The sequence below is a fragment of the Macaca fascicularis genome, chromosome 1 (genome assembly GCF_037993035.2).
Source record: "Macaca fascicularis isolate 582-1 chromosome 1, T2T-MFA8v1.1".
NCBI classification, from domain to species: Eukaryota; Metazoa; Chordata; class Mammalia; order Primates; family Cercopithecidae; genus Macaca; species Macaca fascicularis.
The window spans coordinates 182281378-182305060 of NC_088375.1; the positions used below are offsets into that span (position 1 = coordinate 182281378).

Here is a 23683-nt window from a genome sequence, read left to right on the forward strand (position 1 = left end):
GCCTTTTCTCATTTTCACTGGAAAAACTGGACACTTAGGGAGATGATTGTCTTGCCCAGAATCACTATTTCTCAGGATAGAGGCTAGAAATCGGCTCTGCTGACTGCATCTATTGCACCTTCCTTCTTTATTGCATCTGTTTCTTAAACCTCCTTTAGAATAAAAGTCTCAATTACTTGTGGAAGTCAGTTACACAGACATCTCACGGGATACTTTTCTTCTTGTGAAAATAGCATTTTTTCTCCTTTTTTCTTCTCCTTAAGACAGCAAATTATTATTCATAATTAATAAAGTTAGGGCCGGGCGCGGTGGTTCAAGCCTGTAATCCCAGCACTTTGGGAGGCCGAGATGGGCAGATCACGAGGTCAGGAGATTGAGACCATCCTGGCTAAAACGGTGAAACCCTGTCTCTACTAAAAAATACAAAAAAAAAAAAAAACTAGCCGGGCGAGGTGGCGGGCACCTGTAGTCCCAGCTACTTGGGAGGCTGAGGCAGGAGAATGGCGTGAACCTGGGAGGCGGAGCTTGCAGTGAGCTGAAATCTGGCCACTGCACTCCAGCCTGGGAGACAGAGCGAGACTCTGTCTCAAAAAAATAAATAAATAAAAATAAAGTTTATAATCTTTATCAAAATGTAAGGGAAAGCTTCCTAACTTTCCTTTTTTGTTTTGTCTTGTTTTGTTTTTTTGGTGAGACAGAGTCTTGCCCTGTTGCCCAGGCTGGAGTGCAGTGGTGCGATCTCAGCTCACTGCAGCCTCTGCCTTCTGGGTTCAAGCATTTCTCCTGCCTTGGCCTCCCGAGTAGCTGGGATTACAGGCATGTGCCACCACACCCAGCTAATTTTTTGTATCTTTATAGTAGAGACTGGGTTTCACCATGTTGGCTAGACTGGTCTCAAACTCATGACCTCATGATCCACCCTCCTCGGCCTCCCAAAGTGCTGGGATTAGAGGCATGAGCCACCATGCCCAGCCCTAATTTTTTATTTTTACAAAATGATTGTCCAGTTGCTTTTTAGCCTTATCTGATATAGATAAATGATTAAAAGTACTAGGTCCCAAAACAGTTCTGTTGACTTCCTTTGGGTGCACCATCAGTAGGTATTATCTATTTTGTGTTTTTACATCTGTGATCCTTTGATGAAACTGCTGTTTCATCATAACTGCTGTTTCTTTTTTTAGTTTTGCTTCATTATTCTTGTACTGGATATGTTTTGATAGTCTAAGTAGGTAATATCAGGTAACATCAAATGTATCATTTGGAGTTTGATTCTCTTAAGACATCCTTTTCCAGCTTTGGTCTTTCAGGTACGTTTTATTCATTAATTTCTTGGCATCAAATTATACCATCATCCTGACACGTTCTTTCCGGAAGAAGTATTTTAGTGTGTCTTATAGGTAAATTCTAAAATGATATTAGAGTATTTGGGCCTTTGGGTTGGATCACTTGAAATCTAATAATACAATTAATTTTTTTATGCAGATCTTTGATGGAAAACAGATTCCACAGAGAATGGTTGATGGATGGAATGCTTTTTTCTTTGATAAAACAGAAGAACTGGTAATTTTAAAATAGTCTTTATGTTCTAGAATGCTCACTGATATATGTTAACATTTGTTTAATTTAATAATTTTACTTGGTTTTGCTGTCCGTATTTTGGATAGTACTGTATAGACATTGTTCATTTTTTTATATGTAGAAAAAACGTTTACCTTCACTTGGAAAGAACACAGAATCATTAGGGGAGCTTTGGTTGGGACTGCTTCGTTTCTATACTGAAGAGTTTGATTTCAAGGAATATGTAATTAGCATTCGGCAGAAAAAGCTGTTGACAACTTTCGAGAAGCAGTGGACTTCCAAGTGCATTGCAATTGAAGGTAATCATTTAAGCTGATATTAATTCAGGAGCAACCAAAATTTGGTCAAGGAAATTGAGGGGAAAACTGAAATACATTAGGATTTGGAAGATTCTTCTTCTAGATTTTTATCAGTTTTCATCCTTTAATCTGTAATTTTAGAGGAAGAATTTGCTGGTTTGTATAGTCTTAGTACATATAAGTATTAGACTTTGGCAATGACTTCTGAGTATATTTTTATGGTACAATGAATGTAATTCTTAATCATTGATGTATTTCTTTTATAGACCCTTTTGACTTGAATCATAACCTTGGTGCTGGAGTTTCTAGAAAAAGTAAGTTTTAAATATAGATTTTCTCTGATTTTAAAACTCTGACTCATTAATGTCTGCATCTTTATTGTTTTCTTCTTTCTTCAATAGTGACCAATTTCATCATGAAAGCATTTATCAATGGAAGGAAACTTTTTGGTACCCCTTTTTATCCACTCATTGGCAGAGAAGCTGTAAGTTTACATTATATGAATTGAGAATCTTTTCTTTTTTTAAGTAGAACAAGCAGCTTAATCCTGTTTCCAAACTGATGTTAGATACAGGGAAAGAGATGGTCATAGCTTTGTATATTTTTTCTTATTGCATAGTCCATAATGAGATATATATTTTCCAAATTTTATTTGTTTAAATTATTTGTTAAATTCTGTCTTTTCCACTAGACTGTGAACCCCACGAAGACAGGATTCATGTCTGTAAGGTTCACCTTTCTATTTCCAGTACATACATAGTGTCTGGCGCATTGGATGTACCAAAGAAGCATTTGCTGAGTGAATGAGAATAGATAGTCAAGACTCTGGATTGTTGAATTTTAGGTGCTGCTCATTGTCCCTCTTTTATCTCCAGAAATCTTGATGAAAATGTACACATAGAAGACAAAACCAAAGAAATACTTTATTATTTGTTGGAGCTTCTCGGATTTTTGTATAGCTTTGGTAAGCTGAATTAGGTGGCATGGAACCGAGAAGTTTTCTTCTGCCTGAATTGGGTGGGCGAGTGTCACACATTCCTCTTGGTCTCATTCTGGTTTTTGGCCTGCTTTCTTATGGTTAAGGAGACTACAGGAAGTTTCAGCTTCAGAGCAAGAGACTTAGAAGAAATCTCAAGAAATAGAACAAATGTATTAGGGTTCTCTTAGAGGGACAGAGCTAATAGGATATATATATCCTATTAAATATATACACAGACACACACACACACACACACATACATATAGGAGTTTATTAAGTATTAACTTACGTGATCACAAGGTCCCATAATAGAGTGTCTGCAAGCTGAGGGGCAAGGAGAACCAGTCCAAGTCCCAAAACTGAGGAACTTGGAGTCCGACATTTGAGAGCAGGAAGCATTCAGCACGGGAGAAAGATGTGGGCTGAGAGGCTAGGCCCAACTTGCCTTTTCACGTTTTTCTGCTTGCCTTGTATTCACTGGAAGATGATTAAATTATGCCCACCAGATTAAGGGTGGATGTGCCTTCCTCAGCCCACTGACTCAAATGGTAATCTCTTTTGGCAACACCCAACAGACACACCTAGGATTAGTAGTTTGTATGCTTCAGTCCAGTCAAATTGACATTCAGTATTAACCATCACAACAAACATGCATTTACATTGCATCGTGAATGTTCTTGAACTTGTTCAATCCAATTTCAGGTGTCTTCTTTCTTGGGGGTAGAATAAGAAAAGCAGAGAGAAGTCTTATTTTCCCTTGGAGCACTGGTTTTCAGATACTTTTATTTTCTAGCCTCTTATGGGGTGATAATAATTACAATGGAGACAAATAAAATAAGAGTAAAATTTGAAAATGTAAAAAAATGACTGAAAAAAGGAAAACCTAACAATTTTTTTTTTGAGACGGAGTCTTGCTCTGTCACCAGGCTGGAGTGCAGTGGCACGATCTCAGCTCACTGCAACCTCCGCCTCCTGGGTTCAAGTGATCCTTCTGCCTCAGCCTCCTGAGTAGCAGGGACCACAGGCGCCCAACACCACGCCCAGCTAAGTTTTATATTTTTAGTAGAAGCGGGGTTTCACCATGTTGACCAGGATGGTCTCAATCTCCTGACCTCATGACCCACCTGCATTGGCCTCCCAAACTGCTGGGGATTACAGGCGTGAACCACTGCATTTGGCCTAATTTGACTAATATTTTAATTGAAATAGAAACAGTGAAAAACAGACCAAAACACATATTATGATACACTGATAAAGCATTTTACCTGAGAATTGTGAGGAATCCAACTGTGTTTATATATGCATATGTTCAGTAGGAACCTCACAGTGTTGCATGCAGTCAGACCTTTTTGTTTATTTTTGTTTTTTTGATACAGGATCTTGCTCTCATCCCCAGGCTGGAGTACAGTGGTGTGCTCATAGCTCACTGCAGCCTTGGACACCTGGGCTCAAGTGATCTTCCTGCCTTTGCCTCCTAAAGTTCTGAGATTTCAGGCATGAGCCACCATGCTCAGCCCCATGTAGTGACCTTTTTTTTTTTTTTTTTTTTTGAGATGGAGTCTCGCTCTTGTTCCCCAGGCTGGAGTGCAGTGGCGCAATCTCAGTGCACTGCAGCCTCTGCCTCCCAGGTTCAAGTGATTCTCCTGCCTCAGCCTCGCAAGTAGCTGTGATTACAGGCATATGCCACTACGCCCAGCTGATTTTGTATTTTTACTAGAGACGGGGTTTCGCCATGTTGTCAGGCTGGTTTTGAACTCCTGACCTTAGGTGATCCACCCACCTCAGCCTCCCGAAGTGCTAGGATTACAGGCGTGAGCCACTGTGCCTGGCCGAGACTTTTTAGTAGAATACTAAATTAGAGTCCTCGGTAAACTGGAAGTGTGCCCATTTTAGTTTATGCATACAAATTTTTAGTAATTCTTAATAATGCAATTTATTATAATTACATATAGATGTCAAAATCTTTGATTTTGAATGCCATTTGGGGCCTAGCAGAAGGGGCCCATGAGTCTGCTAATCATTTTTTGATTTACTTTATTCTCTTTCAAAAGTCACTATATAGTATTCCATAATTTGGATATACTAGTTTATCTAACTTCTTGTGATGGACATTTAGGTTATCTTCCTTGTATCAGTGTTATAACTTACACAGGTTGAGCATCCCAAATCTGAAGCCTGAAACTTAATGAGCACTGACATGACCCTCAAAGAAAATGCTCATACGGAGCATTTGAGATTTCAGATTTTCTGATTTGGGATGTTCAGCTGGTATAAATATAATGCAAGTATTCCAAAATCCGAAACACTTCTGATCTCAAACATTTCGGATAAGGTCGAAAATATCCTTGTACATAGTCTTTCATGCTTATATTTCATACCTATTTCACTCCTAGTTACTGAGATTATAACAGTATGCAAGATAGATTTGCCTTATTTCCCTAAATTAATGAAAGATAAAGATAAGTATATTTCATGTTCTTTCATCTTTCTTGTTCTTTCAGTTATTTTTCTACATCATTATATTCTCCTATATGTTGACCCATTTTGTCCATATCCATCAGCTGTCTTCTGTCATTTTTCTTCCCCATTTAACTTAGATTTTCTCTGCTCTCTAGCATATACTGTTGGTGGTGGGGTTTTTTTTGTTTTGTTTTGTTTTTGTTTTTTTTTGAGATGGAGTCTCACTCTGTCACCCATGCTGGAATGCAGTGGTGCTATCCCAGCTCACTACAGCCTCCGCCACCCAGGTTGAAGCAATCCTCCTGCCTTGGCCTCCCTAGTAGCTGGGTTTACAGGTGCAGCCACCATGCCCAGATAATTTTTATATTTTTAGTAGAGACAGGGTTTCACCACGCTGGCCAGATAGGTCACAAACTCCTGACCTCAAATGATTGCTCACCTTGGCCTCCCACAGTGCTGGGATTACAGGTGTGAGCCACTGTGCCTGGCCATCTAACATATACCTTGAATTCCTTTGTGCTGCAGTCCTTCCTGTGCACTCTTCTGTATTGTGCCTATATGAACTCAGCTATCCATCATGTGCCTGTCCTTGGGTAGCTGTACACTAATGGAAAAAAGTCAAAATGCTAGACAGTTTTAAGTATATAGTACAGTCATAAACATTTACTAGCCTCAGCTGGACTTTCAGTACTGTGTGACAGTCATATTTGTTTAGTTACCTTTAGCTCCTATTCTATTAGAACTATTTCAAATTTACCTATTTTACTCAAAATGCAGTATGTTGACCGGGTGTGGTGGCTCACATCTGTAATCCCAGCATTTTGGGAGGCTGAGGCGGGCAGATCACAAGGTCAGGAGTTTGAGACCAGCCTGGTCAACGTGGTGAAACCCTGTCTCTACTAAAAATACAAAAAAAAAAATAATAACCGGGAGTGGTGGTGCGTGCCTATAGTCACAGCTTGGTTGAGGCAGGAGAATCGCTTGAACCCGGGAGGCGGAGGTTGCAGTGAGCCGAGATTGCGCCACTGCACTCCAGCCTGGGTGACAGAGTGAGACTGTCTCAAAAAAAAAAAAAAAAGAAAAAAAAAAAAAAAAAAGAAGTGCTGTATGCCCTGCACTTTGTCCACCTTTTACCTCTGCCCTTCTCACTCCAGTGGATGCTTTTCCTCTGAGACAGTACATAGTATCAAATAAGTAGTCCTTTAGCTTTCTGCTACTAGATCTATAAATCTACCTGCATCTGTAGGTATCTCTCCTTTATGAAAGATTAGTTCTTACATATGTACTCTAGATTATTCTGTCTACTCTGAATCTTCATCTGTGAAAAGCGTTTTCAGTTAAAATACATAAAATGTCTTTGCAGATGAACATTTACAGATGAACAATTGCTCTCAGTTTTAATGATAGGGAACACTAACTTTGAACCCTAATTGAGTGAACTATCATCTGCCTCCAAAATAATTCTATTCTTCTTAGTAGTAAACTTATATTACAGAAGATTATATCTAATTATTACTATTAGCATATTTAACATTTCTTCAATAAATTTTTTTATGGAAATTTGCTTTCTCTCATTATGTAAGTACCTATATTACATCTTTAATTTTGTCACAACACCTAAAAGATGTACTACCTGACTCTTTACAGAGTAAGTTTGCTGGCCTCAGGTGTAGGCCACCCTAACTGGGGTGGAAGGATAGAGAAAAGTGGATTCAAGAGATATTCAGCAATAGAATGTATACAACTTGGTCATTAATTAGAAGTGATGGATGAAAGAGAACAAGTTCAGGATGCTTCTTAGGTTTCTGTCTTAAGCAGCTGGGTGAATTAAGACCTTTATGTTGTCCTGGCAAAAAATAGGATGATGATTTTAATTAGCTACATTAATTTATCAATAGTGATGAAGAATTGTATCTTTTGTCTTTAAAAAAAAAAAAAAATAGGATGGGCATGGTGGCTCATGCCTGCAGTCTGTTACTTTGGAAGGCCAGGTCAGGAAGATCGGTTGAGGCCAGGAGTTCAAGACCAGCCTGGCCAACACAGCGAAATGCTGTCTCTAAAAAACCAAATAAAACCAAACCAAACAGCTTCATTGGAATAGAGTTCACATGATATACAACTCATTGTGCAATTCAGTGGTTTTTAATATATATATATACAGGATTGTGCAACCATCCCCATAATTTAATTTTAGAACATTTTCATCTTCTCTAAAATAAACCCTTGTCCTCATTAGCAGTCAGTTCTCATTCCCTCTCTTCCCCTCTTCTCAAACCACTAATCCACTTTTTGTCTCTGTAGATTTGCCTATTTTGGACATTTCATATAAGTTAAATGATATGATATGTAACATTTTGAAACTGGCGTCTTTCGTTTAGCATGGTGTTTTCAAGGTTCCTTCATGCTGTACCATGTATCAATACTTCATTCCCTTTTATGGCTGAAAAATACTCCATTTTATGGATACATTACATTTCATTATCCATTCATCAGTTGTTGGACATTTGAATTGTTTCTACTTTTTGGCTATTATGAATAATGCTGTTGTGAATATTTGTGTGCAAATTTTTGTGAGAATATATGTTTTTATTTCTCTTGGTATATATTTAATAGTGTAATTGCTGTGTCATTTTGATAAATTTATGTTTAACTTTTCAAGGAACTGTTTTCTAAAGTGGCTGTGCTACTTTACATTCCCACCAGCAATACATATGTGTTCTGGTTTTTCTACATCCTCACCAATACTTGTTACTGTCTTTTTAAAGCTATAGCCGTCCTATTGGGCGTGTCTCGTATACTTTTATCCTTGAGTTTAGGTAAATGTGAAAACAGCTAAGTGGACTTGTTCTCTTGCCTTCCAGAAGGATGGACACCATTAGGACCAACTAGTCTTTGTGACAGTGCAAAACTAAGCTAAAGTTTAGAAGGATAAGCATGGTGCAAAGATAAAGCAGAAATAAGTCTGGTTCTAAGACTTGGGAAAATTATTTACTTCTTTTTAGTTCCCTACCTTTTTTTTAGGTCTGTTCCTCTTTACATAATACATGTTACATGTTCTTAAAAAGCTGTATTAAATCCAATCATATTTCACATAAACCAGAGAATTGCTTTTTTTATTGTTGTTATTTACTTATTTATTTTTAGTTTTTGGAGACAGAGTCTCGCTACTTCATCCAGGCTGGAGTGCAGTGGCTGTTCATAGGCACAGTCATTATGTACTACAGCCTCAAACTCCTGGCCTTGAGTGGTCCTCCCATCTTAGCCTCCTGAGTAGCTGGGACTACAGACTTTTTTTGTCTCGCTGTGTTACCCAGACTGGAGTGCAGTGGCACGATCTTGGCTCACTGCAACCTCCACTTCCTGGATTCAAGCAGCTCTCCTGTCTCTTCCTCCTTAATAGCTGGGACTACAGGCACACACCACCATGCTCAGCTAATTTTTGTGTTTTTAGTAGAGAACAGGGTTTCACCATGTTGGCCAGGCTGGTCTCGAACTCTTGACCTCAGGTGATCCCTCCATCTCGGCCTCCCTAAGTGTTGGGATTACAGGCATGAGTCACTGCACCCAGCCTACAGGCAATTTTGTACAGAGAATAATTCCTTTCCAAAAGTAGCCCAATATAGCAGAAAGCATGAGTTTTGTTGTGAGATGGACTTAGCTCAACATCTTTTATCTGAGACTTAACCTATTTTTTTCTATGGGCAAATGACTTGAACTCCTGAATCAGTTTTCCCATCTGTAAAACAAGGATGAAAGTAATATCTACTTTATTGAGATTTTTCTTATTCATCTGTAGCATCTTTGTGTAAGGATGTAACTTGGTTAGTACTATTAGCAACTGTGATGATGATGATTGTGAATCTTATTTTCATATCATGGGTTTTACTTACAGTGAAACATTTGTTGCTGTTATTTTCTTTGTAAAAATAAACCATGTTTGCATCTTGGTCTTCTTTCCATTTGGATTCAAAAGTTTTATAGTGATTCCTCCTAGTAAAATTGCATTTTCTCCCTAGGAGTACTTCTTTGATTCCAGAGTATTAACAGATGGAGAACTGGCTCCCAATGATAGATGTTGCCGTGTGTGTGGAAAAATAGGCCACTACATGAAAGACTGCCCTAAAAGGAAAAGGTTGGCAAATGAATATATATCAACATTTTGAGGAAAATAAATGAGAGGCCAATTTGTAGCTATAATTATGTTGAGAAATGTTTAAGTGAGAAAGTTTAGGGTATTTAATTATACCTAAGGTAAATGTTCATTTGAGTGGAATTTTGTAGTAGGGTAAGATTTGTATGTGGTATAATAGTATCTTCTAACATTCATTTGTTCATTTATTCATTAATTCACTCAGTTTTTTTTTGTTGTTGTTTTTGTTTTTGTTTGTTTTTTGAGATGGCGTCAAGCCCTGTTGCCCAGGCTGGAGTGCAATGGCGTGATCTCGGCTCACTGCAACCTCCGCCTCCTGGGTTCAAGTGATTCTTCTGCCTCAGCCTCCCAAGTAGCTGAGATTACAGGCGCGCACCATGAAGCCTGGCTAATTTTTAGTATCTTTAGTAGAGACGGGGTTTCATCAATGTTGGCCAGGCTGGTCTCAAACTCCTGACCTGGTGATCCACCGCCTTGGCCTCCCAAATTGCTGGGATTACAGGCGTGAGTCACCGTGCCAGCCAGTTTTGTCTTTTTTTTAATGAAGAAGCATTTATTGATACCAGCTATGCGTTGGGAACTGTTCTAGGAGAAATAAAAGTGACCAAGACATTGGGTTCTTGCTGAGGATCTCACAGTCATGCAAACTGATAATTAAAATACAATTAATGGAATTCTTGAGATATATACTGTGAGCTATACTTACAGATCTTGGGGAATGTACATCTTCTATACTCCCTCAAAATACATCTACGAATTATAGTCTCCCAGGTTCTATATACTGTAGTAGGTCAGGAAGATCTCTTTCTTTTGTAAAACTAATATAAAAACTTGGAACTTTTGAGACAGAACAAACTTCTAGTTTCCATCACTGCTGTTTACTGACTATTAAATTTAGTCAAGACACTTACCTTCTCTAAGTCTCAATTTCTTTTTGAAACCAGAGATAATAAATATCAACCTCTAAGGATTGTTAAAGGTTTAAAAATTTGGTATTTTAAGAAATTTAATATAACGTTGTTTTACAAAACTACTAGAAAACCCAGTTCCTGCCAAAGGAGCAGGTATGCCATAATGTTTGTTCCCTTGCCTTCAGAAAGACGCATGAAACGGTGGGCATGCTAGTCCTTTTATTATCGTGAGAGTCCTGCATAGTTTAGTTTGTTCTGTGACTCACTTAATTTACAAGTCCCTAGCCCCACATTATTGGTATCAGCAGTTTACTGTTTAGACTAAAGAAGAAAGACAGTGAAGAAGAGAAGGAAGGGAATGAAGAAGAGAAGGATTCTCGAGACATTCTTGACCCCCGAGACCTCCACGACACTCGAGACTTTAGAGACCCCAGAGACCTCAGATGTTTTATATGTGGAGATGCTGGACATGTACGAAGGGAGTGCCCAGAGGTCAAGCTGGCCCGTCAGAGGAATAGCAGTGTGGCAGGTAAATAGAAAAGACCAAACATAGTTTCTGGTAGAAACGAAGTCATTTATGTTGCTTGCATGCTGAAGGACCCTAATTCCTCTCTATTGCAAACCTAATTGTATGATTTTGGACCTTACAATTTCTTAAAGAGATAAAATTTAGACAATGAGGCGTTTACTTTGAATAGTACTTGGGTAAGTTCATTATCAAGGTCTCCACAGTCTGTTATATTCAGTTATCTCCCTTTAAGTATTCTTTGGAGGGTTTTTTTTTTTTTTTTTGAGACAGAGTCTTGCTCTTGTTACCCAGGCTGCAGTGCAGTGGTATGATCACAGCTCACTGCAGCTTTGACCTCCTGGACTCAAGTGATCCTCCCACCTCAGCCTCCCAAGTACTAGGATTACAGATATGAGCCACTGCACCCAGTCATAAAGTATTTCTGAAATAAATCTGTTGTCTCCTTTAGAAAAGCAGATGACATTTGTTCTTGTTTCTAGGATCAGTGTATTTTTTTTCTTGATCTGCTAGATTGAAAAATGGCTTTTGAAAGTAGCTCAGTTGCTACAAGTCCTTCACTAATATATTCAAGGTTTAAAAGTCTAAGTTTATAGAATTGCAGAGATATTTGAGATTCTTTTACATAAGAAGGGAGTTTATTTATTGTCATTTCTCTGCTACTTTCCTTATCTGTTGATTTTCTTTGTGATGCCTTCTCTTAGCAGCCCAGCTGGTCCGCAACCTTGTAAATGCTCAACAGGTGGCTGGTTCAGCTCAGCAACAGGGTGATCAGTCCATAAGGACTAGACAGTCCTCAGAATGTGTAAGTACTCTGCCTGTGAATGTGCTAGTCTTGACTGATGATAGCAGTATCTTTAATGTGTTTTCTCTCAGACTGGCAAATACAATCTTCCAGATTACATAGTGCTTTGTATGTATGTCCTTGCTAGGCACATAAGGTGGAGTGAGCATTCCTTTTGGAATAACGTAGATTTGGGTTTCTGTCTACAGAGAAGCTACTTAATTTACATGAGCCTACTCTTCAGTTGTACGATAACTACCTAATAAGATGGATTAAAAATAATGTAATGACTTTGAGGTTTCAGACTTTGCTTAGTGGAAAAATATCAGTACCATTAATAAAAATAGACATAAAAATTGAGATGTTTTAGGCATTTAGTGTTGTTAGGTCAATATGTACATGGCATTTTGCTTGCATGAAACTTCTGTCTTCTCATAGCTTGACCTGTGGATACCTAGTGAAATACACCCTGTAAAAAAACAGTATTGAATGAGAATTTAGACTCATAAGTTTATGTTACTATTTTTTCTTTAAGAGGGAGTCTCGCTCTGTTGCCTATGCTGGAGTGCAGTGGCACATTCTTGGCTCACTGCAACCTCCTCACCCCTGGGATCACGTAATTCTGTCTCCATCTCCTGAGTAGCTGGACTGCAGGCAACGCTGCCACGCCCGGCTAATTTTTGTATTTTTAGCAGGGGTGGGATTTCACCATATTGGTCAGGCTGGTCTTGAACTCCTGACCTCAGGTGATCCACCTGCCTCGGCTCCCCACAGTGCTGGGATTACAGGTGTGAGCCGTTGTGCCCAGCCCAGACTCATAAGTTTAATATTAAGTTTGCTGAGTTGCTCTTAACCTTTGTATAAATCTATATTCACCTTGTACTTCTTAATAATTACTCTAACACTCTAAATCTGACATAATGTTCAGTGCTTTACACTTAGCAAATTTAATCCTGCGAGTGGCCAAGTGAAGTGGTAGGTATTAGTATCATCAAATTTTACAAACTGGGAAACTGAGAATAAGAGAGTATAAAAATCAAACCGAGGTCTTTCTAGCGTCAAATCTGTTAACTGTTTAACATGCTAAATCTAATGTGATTTGTGTTTTAGAAAAAACTTTCAAGTATTCGAAGAGTATTAGGGAGAATCTTTGGAAAACATTTAGGAAATTTTCCACCCTCATCTCAAACACTTGAATACCTATTATGTGCCTGATACTTTCATAAACAACAATAATCACATTTAATGTAGTTAACATTTGTTGAGTGTAAACTATGTGCTTATACATGCATTCATTCTTTATGATTATAAAATATTTCAAAAGTACAGAAAAGTATAGAAAGTAAATCTCTATCATTACCAAGCTTTAACAGTTTTTAACATTGTTATTTTAGCTTTATTAAAAAATTACCCTCAGTTGAAACCCCTGTACATTCTTCTTCGATCCCATTCCTATCTTAAAAGCTTCTTTATCATCCTTCCGTTGTTACAGAAATGTGTCTGCTATCTTGAACTTGGTGGTTATATGTTCCACATGCATTGTTCAGTTAATCTTCTCAAAAACCTAAGGCAAATTCTGATTATACTTTACAGGTAAAGAAACCGAGGTTCAAGTTCCTTGCCTGACTTCAATAGACACTTGGAATCGGAACGTGAACCCTCAGGCTCTCTGTCAGCAAAACTTATGCTCTAACCACTTTTCTGTGCTGTCCTAATTTTCGTTTTATGCCGCTAGTCCTCACTTTTCTCTCACCTGTGCTTTCGGAAAGAGTCTGTCTAATGGACACTACTACTCTTATGTCTAACAAAGCACTGCAACATGTCTAAAATATAGTTAATCTTTCCTTCCAACCCCCAGGACTTGCTTCTTCCTCCTGTGTTTTATATCTCGTTGAATGATCCCATTTTCTGTCTAATTTCCAAAACTTTTCCCTTTCCTTCAACCTTTGTATTCAGTCACTAAGTCCTGTTGTTTCTGCCTTTGAAAAAGCTAGGTGTGGTGGCTCACTCCTGTAATCCCAGGACTTTGGGAGACTGAGGTGGGCGGATCACTTGAGGTCAGGAGTTTGAGACCAGCCTGACCAACATGGTAAAACCCCATCTCTGCTAAAAATACAAAAAATTAGCTGGGTGTGGTGGCAGGCAACTTGTCATCCCAGCTAGTTGGGAGACAGGCAGGAGAATCGCTTGAACCCAGGAGGTGGAGATTGCAGTGAGCGGAGATTACACCACTGCACTCCAGCCTGGGCAACACAGTGAGACTATCTCAAAAAAAAAAAATCTCACAGCCATTTGCTTCCCTCTCTCCCTGTTTATATTTCCTTAGCCTAGGCTACTATCATCTCAGGACTGCTTTATTATAGCAGCCTCCTAATCGGTTTCAACAACCTTTTAATTTTTACCTATTTATTCATTCATGCAATTGTGAGACAGGGTCTTGCTCTGTTGCCCAGACTGGAGTGCAGTGGCACAATCACAGCTCACTGCAGTCTCGACCTCCCAGGCTCAGGTGATTCTCCCATGTCAAACTCCAGAGTAGCTGGGACTAGAGGCACGCACCACCACACTTGGCTAATTTTTGTATTTCTTGTAAAGATGGGATTTCGACATGTTGCCCAGGCACGTCTCAAACTGTTGAGCTCAAGTGATCTGCCTGCCTCAGCCTCTGAAAGTGCTAGGATTACAGTCTTGAGCCACTGTTCCTGTTCTCTCATCAGCCTTTAAAAAAAAAAAATTCTCTATTTTATTCTTATTAAACCAGAATAATCTTTCTAAAGTTCAGATTGATCATGTTCCTTACCTGTTTAGAACCCTTCAGTGGTTTACCACTGCACATAGGATATAGTCTAAATTACAAGGCTTGTAAGACACTTCATTGTGTTGCCCCTGTTTAGCTCTTCAGCCTCAGCCATTCCCCTGCATTATACTCCAGTAATATTAAACTTCTTTCGGATTCCAGTTACTTTAAAAAGCCACGTATTTTCATACCTCTAGACCTTCAATCATATTGAACACTCTTCCTCTCCCCTTATCTCTCCCTTCTTGTATCAGACTGATTTCTGTTTACCCTGAGTCTCAGTTAAAAGGTCACTTTTTCTGGGAAGCTTTCTTTGATTTCTCTTCTCCCCTTCTCCCAAAGTGGCTTTAGGTGTTCTGCTCTGGGATTTCATTATATAGTTGACCCTTGAACAAAACAGGTTTGAACTGCGTGGGTCTACTTATACATGAATTTTTCGCAACAGATTGTGGTTGGAAAATACAGTATTCCCAGGATGCAAAATCCAAGTATTCAGAGATCCAACTTTTTGTATATATGGGTTCTGTAGGGCTGACTGTGGGACTTGAGTACAGGAGGATTGTGGGGGTCCTGGAACAAATCCCCTGCATATCCTGAGGGACAGCTGTACACTATACATTCTTTATCATAATACTCGTTATACTTACTGTGATTGCTTATGTAATCTTTATCTGCTCCCCTCCTTACCCCCTTAAACATTGAGCTCCATCAGGGCATACTTGTTGGTATTACATTTTTATTACCTAGAACAATACTCAGTACATAATTGATACAGGAAATACTTGTTGAGGGACTGAATGAAAGTGACTATGAGATATTTAGATGGAAGACTTGAGTTTGCAGTGGGAAGTATGTGTTCTGCATGATGGGAACTGTGTCTGGGCTCTCTTTTCTTTGGACAATAAAAAGATTTGTGAGGCAATACCTACTTGAGAAGGGGGTTTGAGTACCTTGGGAAAAACTCATTATTTGTTATGATATACATCATAAAGTTCTGTTTTATAAAGTTTTTAATTTTGTATTTTATCTCTACTTTTATAAAATTAAGATGTTTATAACTTAATTTTAAAATGTGTTTGTGGTTTTTTCTGCAGTCTGAATCACCATCTTATTCTCCTCAGCCTCAGCCATTTCCACAGAACTCTTCCCAGTCAGCTGCTATTACCCAGCCTTCATCTCAGCCAGGATCCCAGCCTAAGCTTGGCCCACCTCAGCAGGGAGCCCAACCTCCCCATCAGGTCCAGATGCCACTGTATAACTTTCCCCAGTCACCACCAGCTCAGTATTCTCCCATGCACAATATGGGATTGTTGCCAATGCACCCTCTCCAGATCCCTGCCCCATCCTGGCCCATCCATGGCCCGGTGATCCACTCTGCACCAGGCAGTGCCCCCAGCAATATTGGCCTGAATGATCCCAGCATCATCTTTGCACAGCCTGCTGCCAGACCTGTGGCAATCCCTAACACGTCTCACGATGGACACTGGCCCCGTACTGTGGCTCCGAATTCCCTGGTGAACAATGGTGCCGTGGGGAATTCAGGTAATCCTTCCTTTTCTTTTGTATCTGTCTGTAGAAACAATGTGAGGAAAAAGAAGGAAAGCAGTATTTGTGGAGGGACAGTACAGGATTAGATAAAGATTAAGAATATGAACTCTGGATTCAGACTGCCTGGATTTGAATCCTGGCCCTGCCATTTATTATGTAGTGTGGGCAATTACTTAATCTCTTTGTGCATTGGTTTCATCTGTAAAATAGGCCATCTAACTCACAGGGATGTTGTAAATGTTAAATGATGTGTAACACACGTAAATGTTAGCTATTATTTTAGTATTTAAAAAAATTTTCACTGCCACCCTGTTTGGTGTATTATTTATTATACAGTTGATAAAATTGGAGAGTTAAGTAACTTAACTGTCTTACTGTCACGGTTAATAATGGTAGGTTGGCCTGGCATGGTGGCTCATGCCTGTAATCCCGGCACTTTGGGAGGCTGAGGCAGGTGGATTACCTGAAGTCAGGAGTTTGAGACGAGCCTGGCCAGCATGGTGAAACCCCATCTCTAGTAAAAATACAAAAATTAGCTGGGCGTGGTGGTGGGCGCCTATAATCCCAACTATGTGGGAGGCTGAGGCAGGAGAATCACTTGATCCCAGGAGGCGGAGGTTGCAGTGAGCCGAGATTGCGCCATTGCACTCCAGCCTGGGCAATAGAGCAGAAGTGTCTCAAAAAAAAAGACCAAGGAAACCAAAAAAATTTATAGTAATGGTAGGTCCAAGACTTAAACTAATTTCTTTGTTCAAAACTGTGCTGCCGCGCACCCTAGACACTATTACTTCTCAGTAAGGAACAATTCTTTAAAAAAGAAAAAAGCATTAATAGCATTTAAAAAATATTTTTTTTCTGATATCTAAGTAATACATGTTCATTATAGAGTATTTGAGAAATAAATCATCTGTCTCAATTCCTAGACATAAATACTAAGGAATATTTTGGTGTATTACCATTCAGTCATTTTTTTTTAATTGCCTATTTAAGAAAATAGTTGATACGTGCTGTAAATCTAGTTTTATATCCAGCTTTAAGATATACGTACACACACACACACACATATGCATATGCATATAAATACTTACACACTTACACATATACACACAGGCTGGCATGGTGGCTTACGCCTGTAATCCCAGAACTTTGGGAGGCTGAGGTGGGCAAATCACTTGAGGCCAGGAGTTTAAGACCAGCCTGGCCAACATGGCAAAACTCTTGTCTCTATTAAAAATACAAAAACTAGCCAGGTGTGGTGATACACGCCTGTAATTCCAGCTACTCAGGAGGCTGAGGCGGGAGAATCACTTGAACCCAGGGAGACAGAGGTTGCAGTGAGTTGAGATCATGCCATTGCATTCCAGCCTGGGCGACAGAGTGAGACTCCAAAAAAAAAAAAATATATATATATATATATATATATATATAAAATATATATATATTCATATGTCTCTAAATATATATATATAATACATACATATTTATATATATATATATATATTTAGAGACAAAGTCTCAAAGTGTTGTCCAGGTTGGAGTGCAGTGGCTATTCACAGACCAATCTAGCACACTACAACCTCGAACTCCTGGGCTCAAGTGTTTCTCCTGCCTCAGCCTCCTGAGTAGCTGTGAGACTACAGACACACACCACTGCGCCTGACTTATGCCTAACTTTTTAGTGATAATTATTTTTATCTTAAGAACTATTATGGAAATTTTGAAACATACACAGAAGAGAGTAAAGTACATAATGAACCCCCCTCCCCATTAACCAACTTTAACAGTTACCAATAATTTGCTATTTTTTTATCTGACTCCTCCTAACCATTACAAATTTTTTTGACTTGACTGATCAAATCTCAGACATTGGATCAAATTTACTTTTTAACTTCAGTTGTATCACTTAAAAGAAATCAGGCCGGGCACGGTGGCTCAAGCCTGTAATCCCAGCACTTTGGGAGGCCAAGACGGGGGGATCACGAGGTCAGGAGATTGAGACCATCCTGGCTAACACGATGAAACCCCGTCTCTACTGAAAAATACAAAAAACTAGCCGGGCGAGATGGCAGGTGCCTGTAGTCCCAGCTACTCGGGAGGCTGAGGCAGGAGAATGGCGTAAACCCAGGAGGCGGAGCTTGCAGTGAGCTGAGATCCGGCCACTGCACCGCAGCCTGGGTGACAGAGCGAGACTCCGTCTCAAAAAAAAAAAAAAAAGAATCATGAGATCATTACTATAGCTAGTATCATCTAATACCCAGTCCTTGTTCATTTTTTCCTGTTTCTCTAAAAAGGTATATAGTTTATTGAGACAGTCTCGCTCTGTCACCAGGCTGGAGTGCAGTGGCACAATCTCGGCTCACTGCAACCTCCACCTTCTGGGTTCAAGTGATTCTCCTGCCTCAGCCTCCTGAATAGCTGAGACTACAGGTGCATGCCACTGTGCCTGGCTCTTTTTTTTTTTTTTTTGAGAGGGAGTCTTGCTCTGTCGCCCAGGCTGGAATGCAGTGGCACGATGTCAGCTCACTGCAACCTCTGCCTCCTGGGTTCAAGCGATTCTCCTGCCTCAGCCTCCCAAGTAGCTGGGACTACAGGTGCCTGCCACCATGCATGGCTAATTTTTGTATTTTAGTAGAGACGGGTTTCACTACGTAGGTTAAGCTGGTCTCGAACTCCTGACCTCAAATGATCCGCCTGCCTCGCCGCACCGGGCCCTAATTTTTGTATTTTTAGTAGAGATGGGGTTTCATTCACCACGTTGGCCAGGCTGGTCTTGATCTCTTGACCTCATGATCCGCCTGCCTCGGCCTCCCAAAGTGCTGGGTTTATAGGCGTGAGCCACTGTGCCCAGCCTAAAAAAGTATTCCTGTTATTGATTTATTTGAATCAAAATTCAAACTGTGTATTTTATTTTTATATCTCTTAACTGTCCTTTATAACAGTTGCTGCTTCTATTTTTTTCCCCCAATATTAACTATTTTTTGAAGGCACTGTAGAATTTCCCATATTCTGGAGTTGGCTGATTATGTCTTTGTGGCATCGTTTAATGTGTACCTCTGTCCCTGTATTTCCTGTAAACTGGGATTTAGATTCAGAGACTGGATTAGAGTCAGGCTCTTTCTCTTGGTAAGAATGCTGCTTGGTGGGTCCCATATATTTCCAGTTTCCTCACTTCAGAAGGAACTTACTGTCTGGTTGTTACTATTTTAGTGACTTAAGATTGATCTGTGAGTTAGGTTTTATCAGCCATTATCCATTATGAAGTTCATCAATTTTTACTTAATAGTCTTAGCTGCCATTGATAATTGTTGCCAGTGTCCATTATTTTGCTATCTCCAGCTTCTTTTGGAACAAAGCAAGTAAGGTGTTTTGTTGAGCAAAAGTGCCAGAATATGGTAACTTAATTAGATTTCTAAGATCAAAGGATATATGGCATACATGGTCCTTCTCATATATCATTCAACATATTTATTGTGTATATGCCATGATATGCATTGTGATAGTCACTGAGTTATAGAACCATGAAGACAGACCCAGTGTTTTGCCCTTTGATGTATCTGCTCCATTTTTTAAATTTCAAGTCTTCCATCCCCCTGCCACTTGTTGTTCTCAATGTTTTAGTCACAATGAACTAATTAATGTCCCACAAACATACTGTACTGTCTCTTACTCCTGGTTGCTTATCTTAAGTTGTTCCTTCTGCTTGGAATGTCCTCTCTGTTACCTCTGCTGCTCACTCTCACCTCCTTCTGTGCTACCTCAAAGCTTGGCTAACTCACTCATCTTCCATTTTTAAATTTAGATCACTTTCTTCAGGAAGTCCTCCTTATTTTCTTAATATCCATATCATAACATTTGTCTTACTCTGCTGAAATTGCCTGCTTACTCATCTGCATAACCCATTAGACTGAACTTCTAGAAGCAAAAATTGTTTGTCTGTCATTTTCTATTAGTAGTTTAGTTTTCTCTTTAGAAACCTGCCATGTTAGATACATTATTCCTGTTATATAGTATTATTATCTAATAAACTTTACTTACTATTATTCATTGTATAGATACCCAATTCATAATTGATATTACAGCTACAGTTACACTGTGTTAAAAGTGGAAGGACTGAATGGAAATATATTAAAATAATAATCATAGTTGTATCAGAGAAGGAGATTATTATATGTTTTTTCCCCCTTTTTTGAAATTATCTTTAATGAGATCGTATTACTCATTTTATGGAAATTTTGGATTATGAAAAACAGGCAAAGGGAATTGGAATATATCTTTTAAAAATACCCTTTTATGTTAAAACATCATTTCTCATTTGGTTATGACCTAATTCTGAACATACTGGTTTCATTTATTTTTGTACACCCTGAGCCCTTCAGCTTCATCCCTTAGTTGTAGCTTGGCTTTATGAATTCACAGTCAGCTAGCTCACCTCCTGAGAAGATTCAGCTTACAAGAATGCGGTTCACAAGGGCTTTAGGTTTTTTGCTGCCTACTCTTTCCTATCCTGTACTTCCTCATTTGAGTTCCTGCTAGGAAAGTTTAGTGAATAGGAGCAGTTATTCCCTTTTGTTCCCTAGCATATAGTGACTCTGAATGAGAAAAGCCACCAGAAACGATCCAGAATATAAACTGGGTGCTGCACTTCAAAAAATGTACTTAAAGATACATTTTAAAGGGAAATAGAAAGATTTGGGGGATAGTTAGCCATAAAAAGAATAGGACTTACATTTTTTGAGTACCTGCCTATATGCTAGCTCTTGTGCAAGCTACTTTCTTTTGGTTATCCAGTGTAAACCTCCTAACAATCTGAGGTTCAAAATGGAACCTTAGTAGTTTTAGGAAATGAGATTTGAGCTTAGACCTGTTTGGCCTCAGAGCCCAAGTTCTCAACCATTATGCCACAATGCCTCAAGCTTCTAATAGGATCTCCTTCCAGGCCAAGATAGTTGATTCTGGGATAGTTTGCATTGTCTTTAGGATAAAATCTTAAGTTCCTTTGCATGATGTACTCAGGTTTTTTGAAATGTATATCCCCACCTACCTGTCCCGCCTTTTCTCTTACCACTTCCTCCATCACTCCTATCTCTATATTGCAGATTGTTCTGCAGTTCCCCAAACTTGATGTGCATTCCTGCTTTCATGCTTTTGTACATGATACTCCATTTCTCTAAAATGCACCCCACCCCCTCCCTATTTTGCCTAAATTTTTCCTTGTTTTTTAAAACTCAAATTAGTCATTCATCTTAGGAAGATTGTCTTTAACCTTCAAAGACTGGGTTAGCCCTCTCTTCAGAACATTTTGCCTGTTCTACTAGCAATTATTACATGTGGGGTGTGTGTGTGTGTGTGTGTGTGTGTGTGTGTGTGTGTGTGTGTGTGTGTATCTTCTTGTATGTCTCTCATGACTAATTTGAGCAAATACCAATGCTCTATTCTTTAAAAAAAATTGTTCGGTATTCTCTGCATTTAGCATAGTTCTTAGCCAATGGTAGGTACTGAATATATCTTTGTGGAATGAAGGGCTATTTCAGTGAGTGAACTAATGTTTTTAAATGTCTTTTTCCCTTGTTGTTGAAATGCAGAGCCAGGCTTTCGAGGACTGACTCCTCCAATTCCTTGGGAACATGCACCGCGTCCCCATTTCCCCCTTGTCCCAGCTTCGTGGCCTTATGGTTTGCATCAGAACTTCATGCATCAGGGAAATGCCCGATTTCAGCCCAACAAACCTTTCTATACTCAAGGTACCATGGCATACAAATTAGTTAACAGGCTTGGGTGGGTTTCTGGGATAGAGAGCCTTAGTGAAGCCCAGGATCTGGGAGTGAAAATTCATGAATTCAGTAAACATTTACTGAGAGATCATACTGTGTGTTAGATAGTGCTAGGTGCTTGTTGCTCAAGCAAGAGTAAAACAAAATCTCCATTACTTGATGCACATTTTATTAGGAAAGCCAGACATGTTAAATAGAAAAGGAGTTTAGATGAATCAGTTAGGGGCCTAGCAAATCCAAACAGGATGTGGATTTAAGAGATTATTACATCACAAGATTTTGACAGTTGAGCTAGATCTTGAAAGAGATGCAGGAATATTTTTTGCCTAGAGATGAGAGAGGAGGAGGAGGAGTATGCTTAGCTGAAGGATTAATATATGCAGTCACTGAGTTTTGCCTGGCATGATGAAAAAGAAGAGAAAATATTACGGCTAGAGGACAGAGGTATATGGGAAAGATGGTGATAAAATAAGGCTAGAGAGGGTAGGCTTAGACCACATTATGGAGTTTGGACTTGGTTTACTGAGCAATGGGGATCTAATGAAAGGTTTTTAGTGGAATGAAGACATAATCAGATTTGTTTAGTAAACGTAGGACTTGAATGACATTAAAATTTATTATGTTCTGCTGGTGCTATTATAGTACTAATAGTGGCTTTCACTGGGTAATGAATATTGTAAACTAAGAATTCCTAGAAACTTGGAGCATTTTATCTAACCTACTTGCCTCAGAGGTATTTGTTCTTATAGGCATTGTCTGCGTCTAGCCATATACTACTGGGGCATCCCTGTATTATAGAGTGGCAGAGCCTTGACTGTGGTTGAGCTCTTCTCTTGAGCAAAGAACTGGGACTGAAGGAAGTTATTATTAGTCAATAAGCCGTTTTAGGAGGGGAGAGGTCTGCAACTCTTCTCTAGTGGGTTTTTTCCCTTTGATTCCTCCTCTCTGTCTTCCGTGTCCTTTGCTTTTTTCACATACAGATATTTCCTTCCCTCCTTCCTTTTTCTCCCCTCTCTCTCAAATGTTTTGCAGCATGCTTTATCTCCTCCTATTATATAAATAGAAAAAAAAAAGAAAGTTAACTATAAGTTAATTCTAAGGTGTTGTCAGATAAACAGGCACAAGCCTTTCAGTTTCCTGTCTGTGTTGTATCCAACAGACAGATGTGCCACCCGTCGGTGTAGAGAGCGTTGTCCCCACCCACCAAGAGGAAACGTGTCGGAGTAATGCGAGTCCATTTTCTTTCAGCTGGTCTACCGATGCACAGCAACCAGCCAATCCTGCTGTCTCAAGGGTATCCGTACCTCAATGTCAGTTACATTCAGCAGAAAAAGTGACATTTAATGGAAAGCAAAACAAATCAGGTCCTGATTTAAAATTTTAACACGTTTAGATAGCTTATTTAAATTCTAAGACTGTTTTTACAGACTGTATTATTTGTATATAAATATGAACTATAGTTTTTACTAGTATCACCAAATTGAGTGATACAAATTTCATCTATTTTATTACCCTATTTTTAAGGGAATTTTATGTTTTGTTTAACCTTGATGAATTGTATAAAGAGAGAATTTAAAAAATTACATTCTTTATTTTCTATTAGCTGTATTCATACTTTGGTTGCTTCAGACTTTATATATTGTTCTTAAGAGTTAGGAAAGAATTTCATGTGTTTTAAATTTGTCACTTCTATTCTTTACAGAACCTTGTAGTGCCAAAAACTTTTTAAAAGGTCAAAAAATAAAATAAAATTACAACATGAAGATTCAGATTTTTTTTCTTTTCCATACTTGTATATTGAACATTCAAACTTGAACGGAAAGTTGATTTTGTCTGTATTTGAAGTACTTCTATTTTAAGTTAATAAATCTTTTTGACAA

The 23683-nt window shown here is 38.9% G+C and overlaps 1 protein-coding gene across 41 annotated transcripts in view; it reads left to right on the top strand.

Moving 5' to 3' along the window:
• The window catches only part of TUT4 (terminal uridylyl transferase 4), a 130606-nt gene extending 106923 nt beyond the window's left edge, over window positions 1–23683 (top strand). For 12 of the 41 annotated variants that reach the window (XM_005543357.5, XM_015435833.4, XM_065522480.2 and 9 more), the window contains 10 exons: window positions 1483–1560; window positions 1700–1877; window positions 2144–2191; window positions 2279–2361; window positions 9333–9448; window positions 10683–10906; window positions 11608–11708; window positions 15579–16026; window positions 21615–21773; window positions 23052–23683. In XM_005543357.5, the coding sequence (XP_005543414.2) occupies window positions 1483–1560; window positions 1700–1877; window positions 2144–2191; window positions 2279–2361; window positions 9333–9448; window positions 10683–10906; window positions 11608–11708; window positions 15579–16026; window positions 21615–21773; window positions 23052–23140 (1524 nt within the window). In that variant the 3' untranslated portion in view covers window positions 23141–23683. Of the gene's footprint in view, window positions 1–1482; window positions 1561–1699; window positions 1878–2143; window positions 2192–2278; window positions 2362–2568; window positions 3721–9332; window positions 9449–10682; window positions 10907–11607; window positions 11709–15578; window positions 16027–21614; window positions 21774–22962 lie in introns of those variants that run through there. The other 29 variants (XR_012420155.1, XM_065522467.2, XM_074006586.1 and 26 more) reach the window with 12 other exon arrangements.